The sequence below is a fragment of the Octopus bimaculoides genome, chromosome 1 (assembly GCF_046866305.1).
Source record: "Octopus bimaculoides isolate indiv1 chromosome 1, ASM4686630v1, whole genome shotgun sequence".
NCBI classification, from domain to species: Eukaryota; Metazoa; Mollusca; class Cephalopoda; order Octopoda; family Octopodidae; genus Octopus; species Octopus bimaculoides.
Genome location: NC_142928.1, coordinates 22476487 through 22497926, shown reverse-complemented (window position 1 = coordinate 22497926; position 21440 = coordinate 22476487). Strand labels below are relative to the sequence as shown.

The 21440-nt window shown below is 39.7% G+C and overlaps 1 protein-coding gene across 9 annotated transcripts in view; it reads left to right on the top strand.

Moving 5' to 3' along the window:
• LOC106878077 (uncharacterized) overlaps positions 1–21440 on the top strand; it is a 71798-nt gene that overhangs the window by 24303 nt on the left and 26055 nt on the right. For 7 of the 9 annotated variants that reach the window (XR_008263484.2, XR_016241156.1, XR_016241165.1 and 4 more), the window contains 4 exons: positions 7877–8019; positions 10709–10826; positions 11710–11768; positions 19520–19654. Coding sequence is in view for 4 of the 9 variants with exons in the window: in XM_014927171.3 (XP_014782657.2) it covers positions 7877–8019; positions 10709–10826; positions 11710–11768; positions 19520–19654 (455 nt within the window). In the remaining 5 variants the exon portion in view is untranslated. The remainder of the gene's footprint in view (positions 1–7876; positions 8020–10708; positions 10827–11709; positions 11769–19519; positions 19655–21440) is intronic. The other 2 variants (XR_016241163.1, XM_052965708.2) reach the window with 1 other exon arrangement.

The window sequence follows — 21440 nt, the reverse complement described above, 5'->3', positions numbered from 1 at the left end:
ATATATATATTATATATTGTATATTATATTATATATTGTATATTCCATATTCTATACCCCACATTAGTTCTGCAGGAATATAAATAAAACATAAAAAACAGACAGTGTTGGAACTCTTTTAAGCAAAATAATATATTCCTCTATACACAATCATACAAAAAAATCCACCTTTTTTTGTATTTATTTTTACTCGCATATATATATATATATATATATATATATATATATATATATATATATATATATATATATACATGTATATATATATATATATATATATATATATATATATATATATATATACATGTATATATATATATATATATATATATATATATATATATATATATATACATGTATATATATATATATATATATATATATATATATATATATATATACATGTATATATATATATATATATATATATATATATATATATATATACATGTATATATATATATATATATATATATATATATATATATATATACATGTATATATATATATATATATATATATATATATATATACATGTATATATATATATATATATATGCATGCGTATGAACAACCATGCTACATGGCAGTGAAACATGGGCTGTAACTGCTGAGGACATACGTAAGCTCGCAAGGAATGAAGCCAGTATGCTCCGTTGGATGTGTAATGTCAATGTGAATACCCGTCAGAGTGTAAGTATCTTGAGAGAAAAGCTGAACATTAGAAGCATCAGTTGTGGCGTGCAAGAGAGACGATTGCGCTGGTATGGACATGTGGTGAGAATGGAGGAGGATAGCTGCGTGAAAAAGTGCCACACCCTAACAGTTGAGGGAACCCGTGGAAGAGGTAGGCCCAGGAAGACCTGGGCTGAGGTGGTGAGGCAAGACCTTCGTACATTGGGCCTCACCGAGGCGATGACTACGGACCGAGACCTTTGGAAATGGGCTGTGCGTGAGAAGACCCGGCAAGCCAAGTAAGATCGTTGCCAGTGCCCCTGGACTGGTTCTTGTGCGGGTGGCACATGAGATGCACCATTTTGAGCGTGGCCGTTGCCAGTACCGCCTGACTGGCTCCTGTAGGATTTTCGAGCGAGATCGTTGCCAGTGCCCCTGGACTGGCTTGTGCGGGTGGCACATAAAAGACACCATTTCGAGCGTGGCCGTTTTCGTGCGGGTGACACGTAAAAGCACCCACTACACTCTCTGAGTGGTTGGCGTTAGGAAGGGCATCCAGCTGTAGAAACTCTGCCAAATCAGACTGGAGCCTGGTGTTGCCATCCGGTTTCACCAGTCCTCAGTCAAATCGTCCAACCCATGCTAGCATGGAAAGCGGACGTTAAACGATGATGATGATGATATATACATGTATATATATATATATATATATATATATATATATATATATATATATATATACATGTATATATATATATATATATATATATATACATGTATATATATATATACATGTATATATATATATATATATATATATATATATATATATATATACATGTATATATATATATATATATATATATATATATATATACATGTATATATATATATATATGTATATATATATATCATCATCATCATCATCATTTAACATCCGCTTTCCATGCTAGCATGGGTTGGACGATTTGATTGGGGACTGGTGAACCAGATGGCTACACTAGACTCCAATCTGATATGGTAGAGTTTCTACAGCTGGATGCCCTTCCTAACGCCAACCACTCCGAGAGTGTTGTGGGTGCTTTTTATGTGCCACCGGCACGAGGGTCAGTCCAGCGGTACTGGCAACGGCCACACTCAAATGGTGTTTTTTTTATATGCCACCTGCACAGGAGTCAGTCCAATGTTTTGTTCACATGCCACAGGCACAAGTGCCAGTAAGGCAAAGCTGGAAATGATTGCGCTCAAATGGTGCTTTTTACGTGCCACCGGCATGGAAGCGAGACCTCTGCTCTAGCAATAAACTTACTCGGATGGTGCTGTTAGCGCTCCAGTGGCACGAGTGCCTGTCATCGAATTTGGTTCAGTTTCAATCTCACTTGCCCCAACAGGTCTTCGCAAGCAGAGTTTAGTGTCCAATGAAGGAAGGTTGTCATAGGTGCCAGTCAACGAATTTGGCTCAATTTTCGATTTCGATTTCACTTGCCTCAACAGGTCTTCGAAAGCAGGGTTTTGTGTCCAAAGAAGGAAAGGTATGCATAAGTGGGCTGGCTACACCCCTGGTAAAGGCCACGGGTTATGGTCTCACTTGTCTTGCTGGGTCTTCTCACGCACAGCATATTTCCAAAGGTCTTGGTCACAAGTATTTGCATTTGTGAGGCCTAATGTTCGAAGGTTGTGCTTCACCACCTCAGCCCAGGTCTTCCTGGGCCTACCTCTTCCACAGATACCCTCAACCACTAGGCTGTGGCACTTTTTCACACAGCTATCCTCATCCATTCTCGCCAAATGACCATACCAGCGCAATCGTGTCTCTTGCACACCACAACTGATGCTTCTTAGGTCCAACTTTTCTCTCAAGATACTTACACTCTGTCGAGTATGCACACTGACATTACACATCCATCGGAGCATACTGGCATCATTCCTTGTGAGCTTATGCATGTCCGCAGCAGTCACGGCCCATGTTTCACTGCCATGTAGCATGGCTGTTTGTACAAATGCGTTATACAGTCTGCCTTTTACTCTGAGCGAGAGGCCTTTTGTCACCAGCAGAGGTAGGAGCTCTCTAAACTTTGCCCAGGCTGTTCTTATTCTAGCAGCTACACTATCAGTGCACCCTCCCCCACTACTGGCCTGGTCACCTAGGTAGCGGAAGCTACACACACACACAGACACACACGCATAACACCTAATTGTCCACCAAATTTTCAAAAATCAAAAAAAAAAACAGGCACTCATATTACGTAATAGAATGAGTGAGCATATTATTTATATAGTATAAAATCTTCCAGGTTATATTGATGACTAAATAGTTGTGAGTCATGACTAAATGGAATAATATAAGCCAGGATCCATGGTACTAGTGTTTTCAGGCCTCTACTACAAGTGAAACTTGTCTGACGACTTAAAGTACCTTTCAAGCGTGGAAGAGTAATTTGATTATATATATATCATCATCATCATCATCATCGTTTAACGTCCGCTTTCCATGCTAGCATGGGTTGAACAATTTGACTGAGGACTGGTGAAACCGGATGGCAACACCAGGCTCCAATCTAATTTGGCAGAGTTTCTACAGCTGGATGCCCTTCCTAACGCCAACCACTCAGAGAGTGTAGTGGGTGCTTTTCGTGTCACCCGCACAAAAACGGCCACGCTCGAAATGGTGTCTTTTATGTGCCACCCGCACAAGCCAGTCCAGGGGCACTGGCAACGATCTTACTTGACTTGCCGGGTCTTCTCACGCACAGCACATTTCCAAAGGTCTCGGTCAGTAGTCATCGCCTCGGTGAGGCCCAATGTACGAAGGTCTTGCCTCACCACCTCAGCCCAGGTCTTCCTGGGCCTACCTCTTCCACGGGTTCCCTCAACTGTTAGGGTGTGGCACTTTTTCACGCAGCTATCCTCATCCATTCTCACCACATGTCCATACCAGCGCAATCGTCTCTCTTGCACACCACAACTGATGCTTCTAATGTTCAGCTTTTCTCTCAAGATACTTACACTCTGACGGGTATTCACATTGACATTACACATCCAACGGAGCATACTGGCTTCATTCCTTGCGAGCTTACGTATGTCCTCAGCAGTCACAGCCCATGTTTCACTGCCATGTAGCATGGCTGTTCGTACGCATGCGTCATGCAGTCTGCCTTTTACTCTGAGTGAGAGTCCCTTTGTCGCCAGCAGGGGTAAGAGCTCTCTAAACTTTGCCCAGGCTATTCTTATTCTAGCAGCAACACGTTCAGCGCACCCACCCCCACTACTAACTTGGTCGCCCAGATAGCGGAAGCTATCGACTACCTCTAGTTTTTCACCCTGGAATGAGATAGTTGTTTCCTGTTTGTTTACAGTCTTTATTGCACCTGAACATCTGCCACAAACAAAAACTAACTTCCTAGTTAACTTGCCTTTGATGTTGCTGCACCTCTTATGTGTCCATAGCTTGCACCGGGTACATCTTATAGAGTTACTACCTACTCCTTTTCTACATACTGAGCAGGGCCATCTACCTGAAGGGGTTTATGTTTTATCTACCTTCCTACTTATTAGGATTTTGGTTTTAGCTAGGTTGACTCTAAGGCCCTTCAATTCTAGACCTTGCTTCCACACCTGAAACTTCTCCTCTAGTTCTGATAGTGACGCCGCAATTAGGGCAAGGTCATCAGCATAGAGGAGCTCCCAGGGGCAACCTGTCTTGAACTCCTCTGTGATTGCCTGGAGGACTATGATAAATAAGAGGGGGCTGAGGACGGAACCTTGGTGGACCCCTACCTCTACCCGGAATTCATTGCTGTACTCATTTCCAATCCTCACCTTACTGGCAGCATCTCTGTACATGGCTCGCACAGCTCTCACTAATCATTCTTCTATCCCAAGTTTCCTCATTGACCACCAGATAAGGGATCGGGGGACCCTGTCAAAGGCTTTCTCCATGTCAACGAAAGCCAGGTACAGAGGTTTATCCTTAGCTAGGTATTTCTCCTGCAGCTGTCTCACTAGAAATAAGGCATCAGTAGTGCTTTTACCTGGCACAAACCCAAACTGCATCTCATCTAAATTGATTCGCTCCCTAATTAGTTGGGCTATGACCCTCTCTGTAACTTTCATAACCTGATCTAACAGCTTGATGCCTCTGTAATTATTTGTATCTAAAGCGTCACCTTTACCTTTGTAGCAGTTGACTATGATGCTGCTACACCAGTCACTGGGTATGACTCCTTCGTGTATCACCTGGTTCGTAATACGGGTGACTAGGCTATAGCCAACACTGCCAGATATTTTGAGCATCTCTGCAGTGATTCCTGATGGGCCGGGGGCTTTCCCGGTCTTCATACTCTTAATTGCTTTATCTACCCTGGTACTATCAACTCGGATAGTTGGTCCCTCTATTGGGTCGACATACAGCAGGCTCTCTTCCTCCCATTCAGTCTCTTTATTAAGCAATCTATCGTAGTGGCATCTCCAGACCTCTTTCTTTGCATCCTCATTTAGTGCAAGCGTACCATCATCCATCATCATCATCATCATCATCGTTTAACGTCCGCTTTCCATGCTAGCATGGGTTGGACGATTTGACTGAGGACTGGTGAAACCGGATGGCAACACCAGGCTCCAGTCTGATTTGGCAGAGTTTCTACAGCTGGATGCCCTTCCTAACGCCAACCACTCAGAGAGTGTAGTGGGTGCTTTTCCGTGTCACCCGCAACACATTTCTCTCCTACAACATCACAATTCTCTCTCCTACACTGTCTTGCAACACAAAATACCTCGAGTCTTTGGTCCTCACGGCGCAGAGCATTGGCAAATCTTTACTTATCTGCTTCCCCTCTGGCTAAATAAACCTATATATATATATATATATATATATATATACATACATACATACATACACACACACACATATCCCCATCATCATCATCATTATTTAACATCCATTTTCCATGGGTTGCATGGTTTGACAAGAGCTGACAGGGCCAGAAGCTGTACCAGGTTCCATTGTCTGTTTTGGCATGGTTTCTACTGCTGGATGCCCTTCTTAATGCCAACCATTTTACAGAGTATACTGGGTACTTTTTACATGGCACAAGCCCTGACAGGGTCACCACGTACCTTGCAAAAAGACAAAAAAGACAAAAAAAAGCAAGGATCCCTCAACTGAGAGCGAGGAGCAGTATTGTAGGGGTGGCTTTGTGCCAGTTGAGATATTGAAAGATACAGAGGGACAGAGACTGGTGTCTTGTTGTAGATACGCAGATTACCCAGTTGGAATGGAAAAGAGAGTGAGTTAGAGAGTAAGATAAGATAAGTAGAGCAGTAGTGATAGAGATATGGTGAAGATGTGTGAGGACATGCTCTCAAGGGTCTTTGAGCGTGGTGAGAATAGGTGAAGTTATACAGAGGTTTGGATTGGGCAGGTGGGTGACTATAGCAAATGCTAGAGAGAAACCTAGAAGAGGCTTGGAGTGAGGGTTGCAGTAGTTATATGAGGGCATTGTGGGTAATAGCAGATATGTGAGGTGTGACAGTAGGTGGGGGAAGATAATGGAAAATGGAAGTGGTGTGGGGTGGAGAAAGCTGGGGAGTGTAGTATGTGCCTATTCTGCTGTCAGTTCATAGAAAAGTGATGGATGTTAGGGCATGAAATGTAGGGAATAAAAACTGATGGGGCAGTGCCCCTCATGGACATGCATTACCAAGATGGTTTTTGGATATCAATTCTGCTGTGGTGGACAGGTCTTCTTAAGCACAGAAAGGTGCCAGATATTTCAGTTCTTCGTCATCTCCTTCATAAGGCTCATTGTTTTGAGATCGGCCTTCAGTACTTCTTTTCATGTCTTCCTAGGTCGCCCTCTCCCACAAGTTCCATCTACTTCAAGTGATTGGTACTTCTTTATACAACTGTTCTCATCCATATGCATCACATGACTAAACTAATGCAGCCTTCTGTCTTACACAATGCATCTAATTCCTCTTATGCCTAACTTTTCTCCCAATACGCTAATACTCTGCCATACATGTACACTGACATTGCACATCCAGTGGAGCACACTAGTTTCATTCCTCTCTAGTCTTCATATGTTCTCTGCCATCAGGGCTCATATCTCACTACAATGTAACATTGCTGTTCATATGCATGCATCATGCAAACTTCCTTTCCCTAGGAGAGAAAGACCTTTGTTTGCCAACAGAGGTAAAAGTTCTCTGAACTTTCTCCATCCTATTCTTATTCTAGCAATTACACTTTTAGTACATCCTCCTCCTCTGATAATTAGGTCACCTTGGTTGTATAAATTATTCATTGTCTCTAGAGAATCTCTGGGGCATTTGAGATATATATAGTTGTTAAGAAGCCATAAGTCAGAGAAAAGATGTGCTTGTATATTTGTTAGTAGAGTGTGTGTATCAATCGAAGTAGGCAATATCATCAATCAATTACAACCAATACTTCCAATCACTTTTGCAATGGGTACTTCATTTCATCTTAATTTTTCATAGCACCCATAAACTAGATGTGACTATTTACACCTCCAGTAATGGAGAGCAGTTGCCATATTTTTTCTCAGGTTTCAAATTCTTAACTTTATTCATATATGTACATATGTATAAAATCAATGGAAAGTCACTGTAAAGAGACAAGATGGCAACAGCTTGACAAGCCAGAGTTCCTCTTGACTTACACCAGTACATTTTATCATTTTCTAAGGTCCCAAATGAAATTATTGTGTTCTATTTCATCTCAAGGCTATAAACCATCATTAAAACATTATATGTTAAAAAATCGATGTTATTTCACATAAACATTGTGGCCTGAAAGATAAATTTATTTAATTTTAGTCATATTGAAACCCAAGCCAGCCTATCAGGGACTGTATTGATAGTTTAGAGAACCGTATTGTTCAATGTTCTAGTAAAATACATTACTAAAACCTTTTTATTCAATTGATTTTATAACCTATGCATCATTGCAATATCCTCTGTATCTTTTTTTATATTTAATATGTCATATTTTGGTTAAGAACTTGGAACCTGAAGATTCAATGCTTAAAAGCATAAAGATTTATTTGAGGTAAGATTTGACAATGGTATATATTACTAGACTGGTCTGTTGGTCATATTTCCAAGTGTTTAAAATATATTATTGTTTCAAAAAGGTAAAAATCCCCCAAAATGTAACCAATATAGTCCTTTCTTTCAGGATTCTGTGTGTTTTATACCATTCATGGTCTCCTAAGAGAACGGGCCTATGAATTGCTAGCTTTGGTTGCTGCAATGATTGTTATTTTCATCTACTGTATTGTGCAAGCCAGCGTAAATAAGAATTTAGAAACAGTTAAATTGGTAAGTTGTAAAGAATTTTCCTCCTCGTATTTATCTTGAAATAATTCATATTTTGTTCTGCTGATAATATGTTAACAGAGCGAAGGCAGGGAGCTGGCAGAAATGCTCGTATGTTGGACAAAATACTTAGTGGTATTTCGTCTGCCACTACGTTCTGAGTTCAAATTCCGCCAAGGTCGACTTTGCCTTTGATCCTTTTGGGTGGGGGTTGATAAATTAAGTACCAGTTGTGCACTGGGGTTGATCTAATCAACTGGGCCCTGCCTCAAAAATTTTGGGCCTTGTGCCTAGAGTAGAAAAGAAAAGATAAAAACAATATTTTAGCAAGGCTTCCCAACCACATGGTTCTGGATTCAATCCCATTGTGTGGGACCTTGAGCAAGAGTCTTCAGCTATAGCTCAGAGCTGACCAAAGCATTGTGAGTGGATTTGGTAGAAGAAAACTGAAAGAAGCCTATCATGTGTGTGTGTGTGTGCATGCGTGTGCGCACGCATGCTCACACACATATGTTAGTATCTCTTTGTCTTGACATTGAGTGACAGTTGTAAATAAATATTACTGTCAGGCAAGGAGTGTTCATCACTCATCTTCCATACAAAACATGTCTATCATAGGGGAACAGGTGAAGGCTTGTGACAAGAAGGGCATAGAAATGGGGTAGGTGAGCTGGCAGAAATGTTAGCACACCGGGCGAAATGCTTAAGCGGTATTTCGTCTGCCATTACATTCTGAGTTCAAATTCCACCGAGGTCGACTTTGCCTTTCATCCTTTCGGGGTCGATAAATTAAGTATCAGTTATGCACTAGGGTCGATGTAATCGACTTAATCCCTTTGTCTGTCCTTGTTTGTCCCCTCTATGTTTAACCCCTTGTGGGCAATAAAGAAATCAGAAATAGGGTAGGTGGATGTTAAGCAAAAAAAATAAATGTTATTAACGCTTCATACTAATTTCTTAAGCATAAAGCCACAACTGTTTGAGTGAGAACAATCAGTTGTATAAATCAATTGTACTTGACTGCGACTACTTTATTGACTTGGAAAGATGAAAAGTAGAATTGCCTCAAGATTTGAATTTAAAATGTAAAAGGTAGTAATTAAATAGAGTAATACATTTTATCAGAAGCTCTACTTATTCTGCCAATCGATGGTTTGATCAGGGTTGGTAAGCTGAGGGATTGTACAACCGAGATTGGCAGGTGCAGCCCACCCCAACCTTTGGACTGACTGGTGCCCATTCTGCTTTGCTATCATGAGACTTTTTTGGAGCTGGATTTTCTATGGGGACCATGCCCTTACTTACCCCCAACCTCAGTTTCTAGACATGAGTGATCCCGAGACCAAGGTCTCTACCACGATTTTTAAGAAATGTGGTGGAAAACTAGCTCAGGAAGGCAGGGATACTACTTCCTAAGACCCCTTTTGAAGACCTACCTATGCATTACCTAATGTGTCTGGGAATTGAGACCACAAAGTTGCAATTGTGTGTGCAAAACCCTAACCACTAGGCCGTGCACCTTCACACATTAAGCTTATATATATTCAGAATAAAAACGACACCATGAACCAGCGAAGAAGCCTCTATGTGGTCCATTGACCTGCTAGAAATAGTAGCCAGTATTCTTCAAATCACCCATTATTCTCTTTAAAAAGGAATGGTGCATTGGACAATAAAGCATCTTTTTCAAGTTTTATGAACTCACAAGGGCTGGCTTCCATAGTGTTTATGTATTTATCTCTCTCCCCAAACACAACAAAATACATTCCTATATCTATGCTGTTATTTCTATATCTTATTCTTATGAATGCATGTGGCCTAGTAGTTAAGGTGTTGCACTCATGATTGCATGATTGCGGGTTTGAGCCCCAAACTGGACAGCTCTATACATCATCAGTACTTACTTTATGACATCAAAATCTTATTCCTAATTTACTTTAATTTTGATTTTATTGTATTATCATTATAAAGGCAGCGAGCTGGCAGAATTGTTACCATGCTGGGCAAAATGCTTAGAAACACTTTCCACATTTTTACATTCTGAGTTCAAATTCTGCCAAGGTTGACTTTGCCTTTCAACTCTTTTGGGGTTGATAAAGTATCAGTTGAGCACTGGGGTCGATGTATTTGACTAAACCCCTTCCCTGAAATTGCTAGCCTTGTGTCAAAATTTGAAACCAATATCATTTGGCTTGCTGCGCTGCATTTGTTGCTGGTTGACTGAGGTGGTGCCTTCAAATGTCAAACACTTTTCTAATTATTCTAGCAGTTCAACGAATGTTGTTTTCTCATAGTGCCCCACCATGATGTTGTTCCTGATTATTTAAAAAATAGTTTTCATTTCTGGTACTCACAGTACTGGGACCATCTCACCATTTTCATTGCCCACTAATGTTTATTATTATTATTATGTTTTTTTTTTCTTTTTTCTTCAAATTTTCTTCCATTTCTCACCAAGTGTTTTCCATACACCTAGGGCAGAGAAGCTCATTGTATGCATTCTCAGTTTACACATGCAAATTCACAGGTAAAATATGTATTTAAAAAAAATTAATAAATAAATAAATTCATGAATGGATGTTGTTTTCACAGCGATAATGCTCTTATTATTATTAGTGTTATTATTATCATTATCATTATTATTATTATTATTATTATTATTATTATTATTATTATTATTATTATTATTCAGGTTCGGCTCATTATAGCCTCCATACTTGTTCCATTAAATATCGGCTTGGCTACACTTGTTGTACGAAGGTTTGGCTGGCTTGAATTCAAGATAGTCGGGGCTTCTGAAGCTCTTCAGAGTAAGTATGATAAGAATTTCCTTGGTATTCTTTTATTCGTTTCATCTATTTGGCTGTGGTCATGCTGGAGCACCACTGTGAAATATTTGATGATAGAAGCAGCAATTCAAGACAAAATATCTTTTTTTAAATAATATTTTGTTCCTTTTCATTTATTTTTTTATTTTTTTATTTTTTTATTTCAGTCATTGGTTTGTGGCCATGCTGGGGCACTGCCTTGAAGGGCTTAGTCAAACAAATCAATCTGAGTACCCATTTTTAAAGCTTGGTATATTTTTCTATTGGTGTATTTCTTCCCTCAATTGATAGATTTGGTAGATGGAAACCGAAAGAAGCTTGACATATAGATTTATATGTATCTGTATATATGTATATATATATATGTATGTATGTATGTATGTATATATATATGTATATATATGTGTGTCTTTGTTTGTGTTTGTCCCCCATTACTGCTTGACAGCGGGTGTTGGCGTGTTCACTTCCCTGTAACTTACCAGTTCAGCAAAAGAAACTGATAAAATAAGTACCAGGCTTAACAAAAATAAAGTACTGGGGCCAATTCATTCAGCTAAAAGTTCATTCAGATGGTGCTCCAGCTTGGCCGAAGTCTAATGACTGAAACTAGTAAAAGATAAAAAGAAAAGATATTCATCTCAATGCAATGCACATAACATATATTCTTCTCAATAATCTTGTTCTCATCAACAAATTATCATTTTGTTATGTTAAATTACAACTAAATCTTTGGTATAACTCCTAAATTCCTAAATATGCTTCTAAATTCATCTGTTCTCATAATAGCATATGTAAAATATTGACTGCAGAAATTAAGTATCATTTACCATTTTCTTTTTCTTTCTATTTCTATTTCTTTATTCAGACATGTACAAACAGGCAACACTATTTTCAACATTATTAAAATTTGATCTCCAAGTCACTGTAAGTTGTTTTTATTTGCTTCAGACAAATATCTTATTTCAGTTTTAACCCATTTGATATCAACCTGCCCAACACCACCACCACCCCTCTCCCTAATTGTATGATACAAATTTCTCCACTTTAAAGTGATCTAAACTAAAGCTTTGCATCAAAATTTAATAATGAAGTAATTTTTCTAAACTCCTCATTATTTTCCAAATTAATTGAAACAAAGACAGTGTGTCTCAATAAAAATAATACAGAAAAGGATTAATATATATTTTTTTTTCAGATAGCTTACATGATCAGTTGTCTTTTGTTACAACTGCTCTACTATATCTTTGGCCAATGAACTTTATATTATTTGACTGGTAGAGAATAGGAAATTATAACAGCTTTTTATATGTACCATCATCAGAGGAACAACTATGAGCATTAATTCATAGTGGCTTATTTAACTTTTTGATTCTATTATCTCTCATAAAGGCCATTATGCCAATGATAAATACATGCGCTGGTTCTATTTCACTTTTTTTACTATTATTACTAGCGTTCACAGCATGACCATTATCAGTCTTATCATATCAGGGCCTACAATTTTGTACACAATCTAAAGAAAATAACCTTTCTTTGTACTGCAAGCGACTTTCGATTCAATAGCAGAACTCAGTAAAATAATACAATTTACATGGCATGTATTATATACAGTCACCTTCCAGTACTATAACACAACTTACAAAATGCATATTCTACATAATCACCTCTTGATACTGTAGTGACGTCATATTGGCGCCAAAAAAGCATAGGCGCCATTACTGAATCCTTAACCACGCATGCGTGGGTTTCAACATCAAAGCGTTCCCGCTATTAGACTGACTCTTACCAAGCCAGACAGCGACCAAGCAAGACGTCTAAGCAAGCTCTCCCATTTGAGTGTGGTTGAACCAAGTTGTCCCTATAACGACACCAGCTCGAAGAACCGTACATCTACATTTCAGGCTACTCTAAAACCGGACAATAAGAAGCTGTTTTATTTTCCACCGAACAATAAATATTTGTTGTTGTTGATCAGTTTGGAGTTTCTGCGTTCAGTTCTCTTCCAATTTAATGTAGGAAAGTTAGGTGTATATCTAAAGATATATAACCCACTCTCCTAAAGTGGTGACCCCGACTAAGGAACGACTGCAGCCACGACGATCTGGACTGATCAGCATCATCATTGGTATGAGCAACACGAGTTTCCGGCCGCCGTCATCATCATCATCATAACGACTTTTTGAACAATTTCACAGTGAGATATTGACTCTATAGCATTTCCGACTATACGAACTCACATTGTGCCAAGCTGACACAGACGTTTTTTTTTTCTTTCTTTCTAACTATTATTTTTCATTTTCTTTCAGCACGTCAAGGTGGGTTTTCAAAAAAAAAAAGAAAAATTTTTTTTCCCCACAGACAGTACAAGCTCACAACTAAACACACTACAAAAAAAAAAAAAAAAAAGGAAAACAATACAAAAAAAAAATACAGAAGGCAACCACATTGTTTTTTTTTTAGCGAATATTGTTTTTTCTTCTTTCCTTTTCCATTTTGGTTCTTATTGTGCACATACATTACAGAGGAAAACAGAAAGGTACAGAAAAAAATAGTGTTTCCTTTTCCATTTGCGGTGAAATTTTTTTTGGCCTTTTGCATATTTTACACATTTTTCGTTATTGTTTCTTCCTATTTTACCTTTGACAGAATCATTTACCGATATGTGTGCGTTGCCAAGCCTGCCTTCATTCGCCGGAGAGACTGACGTATTATTTGGTCAGTTAGAGAATTTTTTTCGGGCACATGATGTCTCGCCCACTCGGAGGCTATCTTTAATGCTATGCAATTTGCCTTCGTCGCTTCTAAAAGTGTCGAAGGATTTTATCACGACTCCGAAAGATGACGCGACCTACGATGAGGTCAAGACTGAGATATTGCGAAGGACTGCCAGGTCTGCCACCAGCAAGTTTCATGAGCTGATGGCGGATGAACAACTAGGCGATAGAACTCCAACGGAGTTTTTAACTCATCTACGCGGTCTCAGCGGTGAATCAACAGACGGGCCACTTCTTAGAAAGATATTCTTTACACAGTTACCGTCGCAAGTCCAGACAATATTGGCAATGGTTTCGGACTCGAACTCACTAGATCAAGTGGCCACCATGGCCGATAGGGTCATGGAATTTCCAGTGAACCCTTCTCGACTTGTTTCAAATTGCTCTGAGTCCTCCACGGACACACCACGTACTGTTTCCGCAGATCCTGCAAGGCAGTCCTCTTCAGTGACCAATGAGGATTTGCTACGTAGCATTCAGGAGCTTACTCGCACCGTAAATAACCTCTGTTTCTCGAGATCTCGTGGTGGTTCCCAATCTCGTAGCGTTTCCCGGTCTTGAAAATTTTCTCGAGATCGGGGAGCTACCTGAAAGAAGCAAGGTCTGTGTTGGTACCATGCAAACTTTTCGAACAAGGCAACAAAATGTATTCAGCCTTGTTCGTTCAAGGCATCGGGAAACGAGTAGAGGAGAAAGTGTGCACGTCATTTTCCTCCACCCAACCTGTTTTTAATCGTGCAATATTCGTCCAGGACCAAGTGTCGAAGAAATTCTTCATGGTTGACACTGGTTGTAGTATTTGGCCGCTTCGTCTAACAGTCGACAAACCTCGCCATTCTGAAATCGTTTTGCACGCTGTTGATTCATCTCCGATTCCTACTTTTGGTCAGCTTTCTCTACGTTTGGACATTGGTCTTCGCAGAGACTTTCAATGGGTTTTTGTCATAGCTGACATTCCACATCCCATTTTGGGTGCGGATTTTTTAAATCATTTTCAATTATTGGTAGATGTCCGACGTCGAAGGCTTGTCGATGACTCGACATCCCTTTCCATGCCGGCAAGGAGCTCTACCAATTCTCCTCCTTAGCCCAGCATTTTTTATTGCCACTGCTGGGGACGCTTTTCATTCTCTTTTAGCGTCTTTTCCGGAGTTGGTGGATATTACTTTCAAGCCGGTTAAACCTGCACATTCCACCCTCCATTATATCACGACGACTGGTCCTCCGGTTTTTTCTCGACCACGTCGCCTAGCGCCTGATCATCTTAAGACGGCCAAGGCTGAGTTTGGGCATCTCCTCTACATTTGGCCCGTAAAGGGGATTTGGATTTTCACCCGGTGGGGGACTATCGGAGACTAAATGCAGTGATGATAGCTGATCACTATCCCATCAGGAATTTGCAGGATTTCTCGGCAAACCTGCATGGATGCACCATTTTCTCTAAGATTGATCTGGTACGGGCCTATCATCAGATACCAGTAAATCCAGAGGATATCCCTAAAACAGCCATCACTACACCTTTCGGTTGTTTTGAATTTCTATTTATGAGTTTTGGTTTGCGTAATGCTACTAGCACTTTTCAGAGGTTTATGGATGAGGTCGTTCGTGGACTTGATTTTGTATTCGCTTATGTCGATGATATACTCATCGCTAGTGATACGGAAGAGAATCATCTCCACCATTTGTCGCAACTTTTTCAGCGTCTTCGTGCTTATAATGTGAAGATTAATCCCGACAAGTGTCTTTTCGGGCAGTCATCCCTTAATTTTCTGGGACATTTGGTTGATTCCAATGGGATCAAACCTCTTCCTGCTAAAGTCGATGCAATTCAACGCATCGCACCTCCAACCTCTCTGCGACAATTGCGCCATTTTTTAGGCATGGTCAATTTTTACAGGAGATTCATTGACCAGTGTGCATACAAACTACTTCCTTTAACGAGGCTACTGCAAGGCCATTCTAAGAAGGATGCTGGACTCACTCTTACTGATGAGGCGTTATCTGCTTTTGAGTCTGTGAAACAGGAGTTATCCTCCGTTCCTGTTCTTGCACATCCTGCTCCTGATGCTCCGCTTTCTTTATCTGTGGATGCTTCTGATTCTGCGGTCGGTGCTGTTTTGCAGCACACTGTAGACAATCAAACAAAACCTTTGACTTTCTTTTCTTGTAAATTACAGCCTGCCGAACGCAGGTATAGTACTTTTGATCGTGAGCTATTGGCAATCTATCTGTCGATTCGGCATTTTCAACATCAGCTTGAAGGACGAGAGTTTGTGATTTATACTGATCACAAGCCCCTCACTTTTGCTCTGTCCTCTAAAACGGACAAGCTCTCTCCTCGTGCTTTTCGTCACCTGGATTTTATCTCACAATTTACAGGTGACATTCGTCATGGGCCAGGGAAAGAGAACATTCCAGCTGATGCTCTTTCTCGACTTCCTGTGCATTCTATTTCCACTCCCGCGGAAATTGATTTACTGGCAATTTCACAGGAGCAACCTTCTTTATCAAGTTTAGATTTGACTTCGTCAAAATTCAGCAACTGTAAATTTGCTTATCTTCCACTCCCTTCATCCGAGGGCTCTATATTATGTGACACATCCGCAGGTTCTCCTAGGCCTTTAGTACCTACGAACCATCAACGTTCTGTGTTTGATGCCCTTCATTCTTTGTCACATCCGGGCATCTCAGCAACAGTAAAGCTTATCACTGCTCGGTTTTTCTGGCCCAATATGCGGCGATCAATTGCCACTTAGGCAGGCTCCTGCATGAAGTGCCAGAGTGCGAAGGTCCATAGGCACGTTCGTGCCCCTCTTGGACAATTTCCTTCTCCTGAAGCCCGTTTCCGTCACGTCCATCTTGATTTGGTTGGACCGTTACCAGTGTGTCGCGGGTTCTCATACCTGTTAACTTGTGTTGACCGTTTCTCACGTTGGCCAGAAGCCATTCCTATAGCAGATATTACTTCTGAGACTGTTGCCCAGGCTTTCGTTTCTGGGTGGGTGTCGAGGTTCGGAATACCGGTCAGTTTGACGACAGATCATGGCCGGCAATTTGAGGCCGCGCTTTTTCATGAATCCTGAGGGTGCATCGTATACTCACCACCAGCTACCATCCCGCTTCTAATGGGATGGTTGAGCGGTTTCATCGACAACTTAAGGCCGCCTTGCGCGCCTCGCCCAACCCGCAGTTTTGGGTTGAAATTCTTCCGGTTGTCCTTGGATGCCGGACTGCGGTAAAAGCTGACCTGGGTTACTCCTCGGCGGAGCTTCTTTACGGCACCACGTTGACGTTGCCAGGTGCGATGGTGGTACCAGACTCATCACAACCACCACACCCAGAGTCCTATGTTACTCGGTTGCGAGAGTATTTCTCCAATCTTCCATCTATGGGCCCCAGACAACAGTCACCTCCCTTTAGAGTGCCAGCAGACATTGAGTCTTGGTCTCATGTGTTTATTAGGGATGATTCTGTCAAAGGACCCCTTGTTACTCCTTACAAAGGACCCTATCGTGTGCTTTCTCGCACTCCAAAATTTTTCAAGGTCGACGCTAATGGTTGTACAGAAATTGTGTCTGTCGACCGTCTGAAAAAAGCGTACCTTGACAAACCTTCAACTCCCGTGGACGACATGCCCGTGTTTCAAATGCCGCACACACTACTATCACCACATACATTGTCAACGCCTTTACCAATGCATACACCAACATCAGCACCATCACAATCACACACACCAACAATTACACCACCTTCGTCGTTGCAAAGGAACCCTAGCGAACCTTATGTCACTAGGTTTGGCAGGACGGTGCATTGGCCCAAGAAATTGAAAAAAACTATTTACGTTTGATTTATTGTGTTTTTACTGGACAATTTCAGTTTTTTTTATTGAACATTTTTTCTTCCATTCAGAAAAAAAAAAACTATGTATCCAGTTCGTAAAAAAGTTACACAAGGAAATTTGGAATGTCCATACGCGGGAGGTCGTGGTCGGTGAGCAGAGCTATAGATGAGCATCAGATGCTAGTTGTGACCGTTTACCTGGTACGGAATATTCTATGAAAGTTTACACAAGGAAAATTTGGTCTGTTGATCGTGAGTGGAAAACATCCACTCTAACAGAGTCGACAAAACCGAGTGTGTTGATTTGGAGTGTCTGTACTTAGGAAGTCGTGGTCAGTTGCGGAGCTGTGGTTGAGCATCGATGCCAGTTTCGACCTGTTGCCTGGTACTAGGTATCTTAGTCGGTTGGCTCTTGCTATTTTCCGTGAGGGGATGTCCCACTCATACAGTGAAGATAAAACCGAGTGTTTGATATATATATATTTGTGCCGCATTTTCTGCGTGGTTTCGATGGCCATCTCGCCTCAGACGTCCCTCCAAAATTTTTTAATTTTGTGTTTCACACTCAAGGGGGAGCCATTGTAGTGACGTCATATTGGCGCCAAAAAAGCATGCGTGGGTTTCAACATCAAAGCGTTCCCGCTATTAGACTGACTCTTACCAAGCCAGACAGCGACCAAGCAAGACGTCTAAGCAAGCTTTCCCATTTGAGTGTGGTTGAACCAAGTTGTCTCTATAACGACACCAGCTCGAAGAACCGTACATCTACATTTCAGGCTATTTTCCACCGAACAATAAATATTTGTTGTTGTTGATCAGTTTGGAGTTTCTGCGTTCAGTTCTCTTCCAATTTAATGTAGGAAAGTTAGGTGTATATCTAAAGATATATAACCCACTCTCCTAAAATACTATATCACAACTCACATGATATATATTGTACACATTTACCTATAATGCAATTCTCTACCAGTCAAATAATATAAGGTTCATTGGCCAAAGATATAGTAGAGCAGTTGTAACAAAAGACAACTGATCATATAAGCTATCTGTACATTTAACACTGAATACTACTGAAAATTTCACTACAAATTAAATGTTAACTAACACAAGAAGTAACAAAACAAACTGACTATACATCAAACTGAATATAGCATGCAAACAATTTGCCACTACACAACAATAAAATACACATATCAAATTTTATATTCAACTTACTGAGAAGATATTGTGTATTGAACTTTAGCCTATTTACTTATTACACTGCATATTTGTATGCCTTCCTTTAAGTATAGCAGAACTCAGAAATAATTTGAAATTACAGATTAAAAATTCAGGTCAAGGTGTGTTGGTGCCTCCTCATGTCTATAAAAGAAATGTTCTTCAGGAACTTTCACAGTGAATGTGAATAATAATGCTTTGGAATGTGTCAAATATGTTGTAAATGTGTAGCTTTTGCATAAACTGCTGTTCCTTGAAAACTTTTAGAAAATGTATGTAACCTGTTTGTAACATCATGTATCCATGTGTATATATGCATATATTTTGGAAGTTTTTAATTCATATATATGTACAACACTTGCAAAATTAGGTAGAGTATTTATTGTAGAAATTAACATAATGTAGAATGAATACTGAGTGAATTGTACATACCAAAAGTAATCAGACCTGTATAATATTTTGGGAGTGATAAATATAATTTCCTTATTTTGGCTTTTTTAAATTTAAATTCTGATACTCGCATTAGCAACTTTCATCGTGTACATTTTTCAACAATACCTACAATTGGTAAAAATCAAATATTCATACATACAAACCAAAATGTTGTAACTATCACAAAGTTTAGTTAAACACCCACCATCATTACTGATGGCCCAGGTATTCTAGTAATGATAATAGCATATGTTTAATTACACACACTTATTTCCATACATGAATTACAATGTGAAATATCTGCAGTAGATTGATTCTCTATACCATATTGGATAACTAAGCAGTTCATTATTATTCCTTCATTTATAAAAGTCAGTTTTTAAAAATGAAAATTTGAAATATATTTTCTAGGTCAGCGTTGTGATTCTTACTCTTAGTCTGCGGTTTAATAACCTTGCCAACCTTAAGCTAAACACTATGGAGCTTGTTGTTCTGTTTATTGGCATTCCAATATCCTTAGGATGGGATTTTCTTGGCTACGTGTTGGTAAGTTCTTTAACTTTTCATTCAATTTAGACAAATTTTGAAGTTTGTAAATAATCATTGCATTTCCAATGGAATGTATGAATTCTTCATATTTAGCAAGATAAATAGTAGAGAATATATTTCATATCAGCCCTATAACAGCATTTCAACTTTGTTAAAAATTAATATTACTCCTATGTAAGAAATCACTTCTAACACCTATAACAAGGACTAAAGTACTCTAAGAACATGTAATATTCTAGGTAAGTAAAATGTCTTCAACAGGATTATTATAATGTGGAGCCAAAAATATATTTAGTACAATGAGGGATCATCTCTCATCAGCTGTCTATTGCATATCAATGTGACTTTGATGTCTCATGAGAGTCAGCTGAAAAGTTCAGAGGCTGGTCAAGATACTCCAATAAAACATGACCAAATGAGGTTTATTTTCAACATAGTCCCTCTTGCAGTCTACACACGTTTTCCATCAGTTATTGCAGTGCTTGGGTCCCATTGGTGAAGAAGCTTTTAACCTGGTGGTCAAAATATGTCCATCAACAGCAGATATAATGTCATCATCACTACAATACTGGTTCCCAGCCAAGTGTTTTTTTGATGTTGAGGAACAGATGATAGTGAAATGGGACCAAATCAGGAGAATAGGGTGGGTGATCAACCAGTTCAAAGCTACAGTCATGCACAGCAGCTATTGCAACCAAGGACTTGTGTGCTGGAGCATTGTCCTGATGAAACAAGGTCTTTCATCAGCTCTCCTGGCCATTTGGTCTTAATAACCTTTTGTAACTATCTCAGCAATTTGGCATAGTACTCTCCATTGATGGTGTGGCCCTTTTGAAGATGATCAATAAACACAATGCTTTTTGCATCTCAAAAAAACTGAGACCATCATCTTCCCTACAGATGAAACAACCTTGGCCTTCTTTGGAGCAGGTGAGGAAGGGTGTTCCCTCTGCATGGATTGTCTCTTTGTCTCTGGCTCAAAGTGATGAAGCCAACACTCATTCTGGCTAAGTAAACATTGAAAGAAACCAACTAGATTGATCTCAAAGAATGTCAGATTTTCCCGTGATGTGATCAACCTGGTGTGTTTTTGATCAGGTGTCAGAAGATGTGGCATCCACCAAGCAAAAATTTTCATTGTACAAAACATTTTCAACTCTCTCACAGAGTATTCTAATAGCATTGATTATTTGATTTATAATCAATCACCTGTCATCCATGACCATGCGGTGCACATGATCAATGTTTTCTTTGGTGGTGGCAATTTCAGGACATCCAGACCCTGGGTCATCTTCAAGACTCCCTTCTCCTAAATTCAGCTTCCCACTTTTAACACTATTGACAAAGCTAGAACATCATCCCCTAATATACCATGAATGTTCATGGGGGCTATACCCTTTTTCTGCAGGTACTGTGATGCCAAATTTTATTGATTTTCAAGAGAAGTCACTAATAGGTACTTTTGAAGTTTTCTTTGAACAATTAAATATCAGTTTACCTGGAAAGAAACAATACAGTTATTTATAAGAAGAACTGAAATTAGTGCATGCATGATTTCACTGCTTTAGTGTCACTTCTTCATAGTTAGCCTATGAACTTTCCAGCCCATATATTTACACACGTGCACACACACACACACACAAACACACACACACACACACACACACACACACATGATACAAGTTTTAAACACAAAGCAATTTATTCAATCAATGATATAATTACCATTTCATTCCAGCATCTTCTGCCATCTTCTGGGTAGATCCATTATACCCTGATCAAA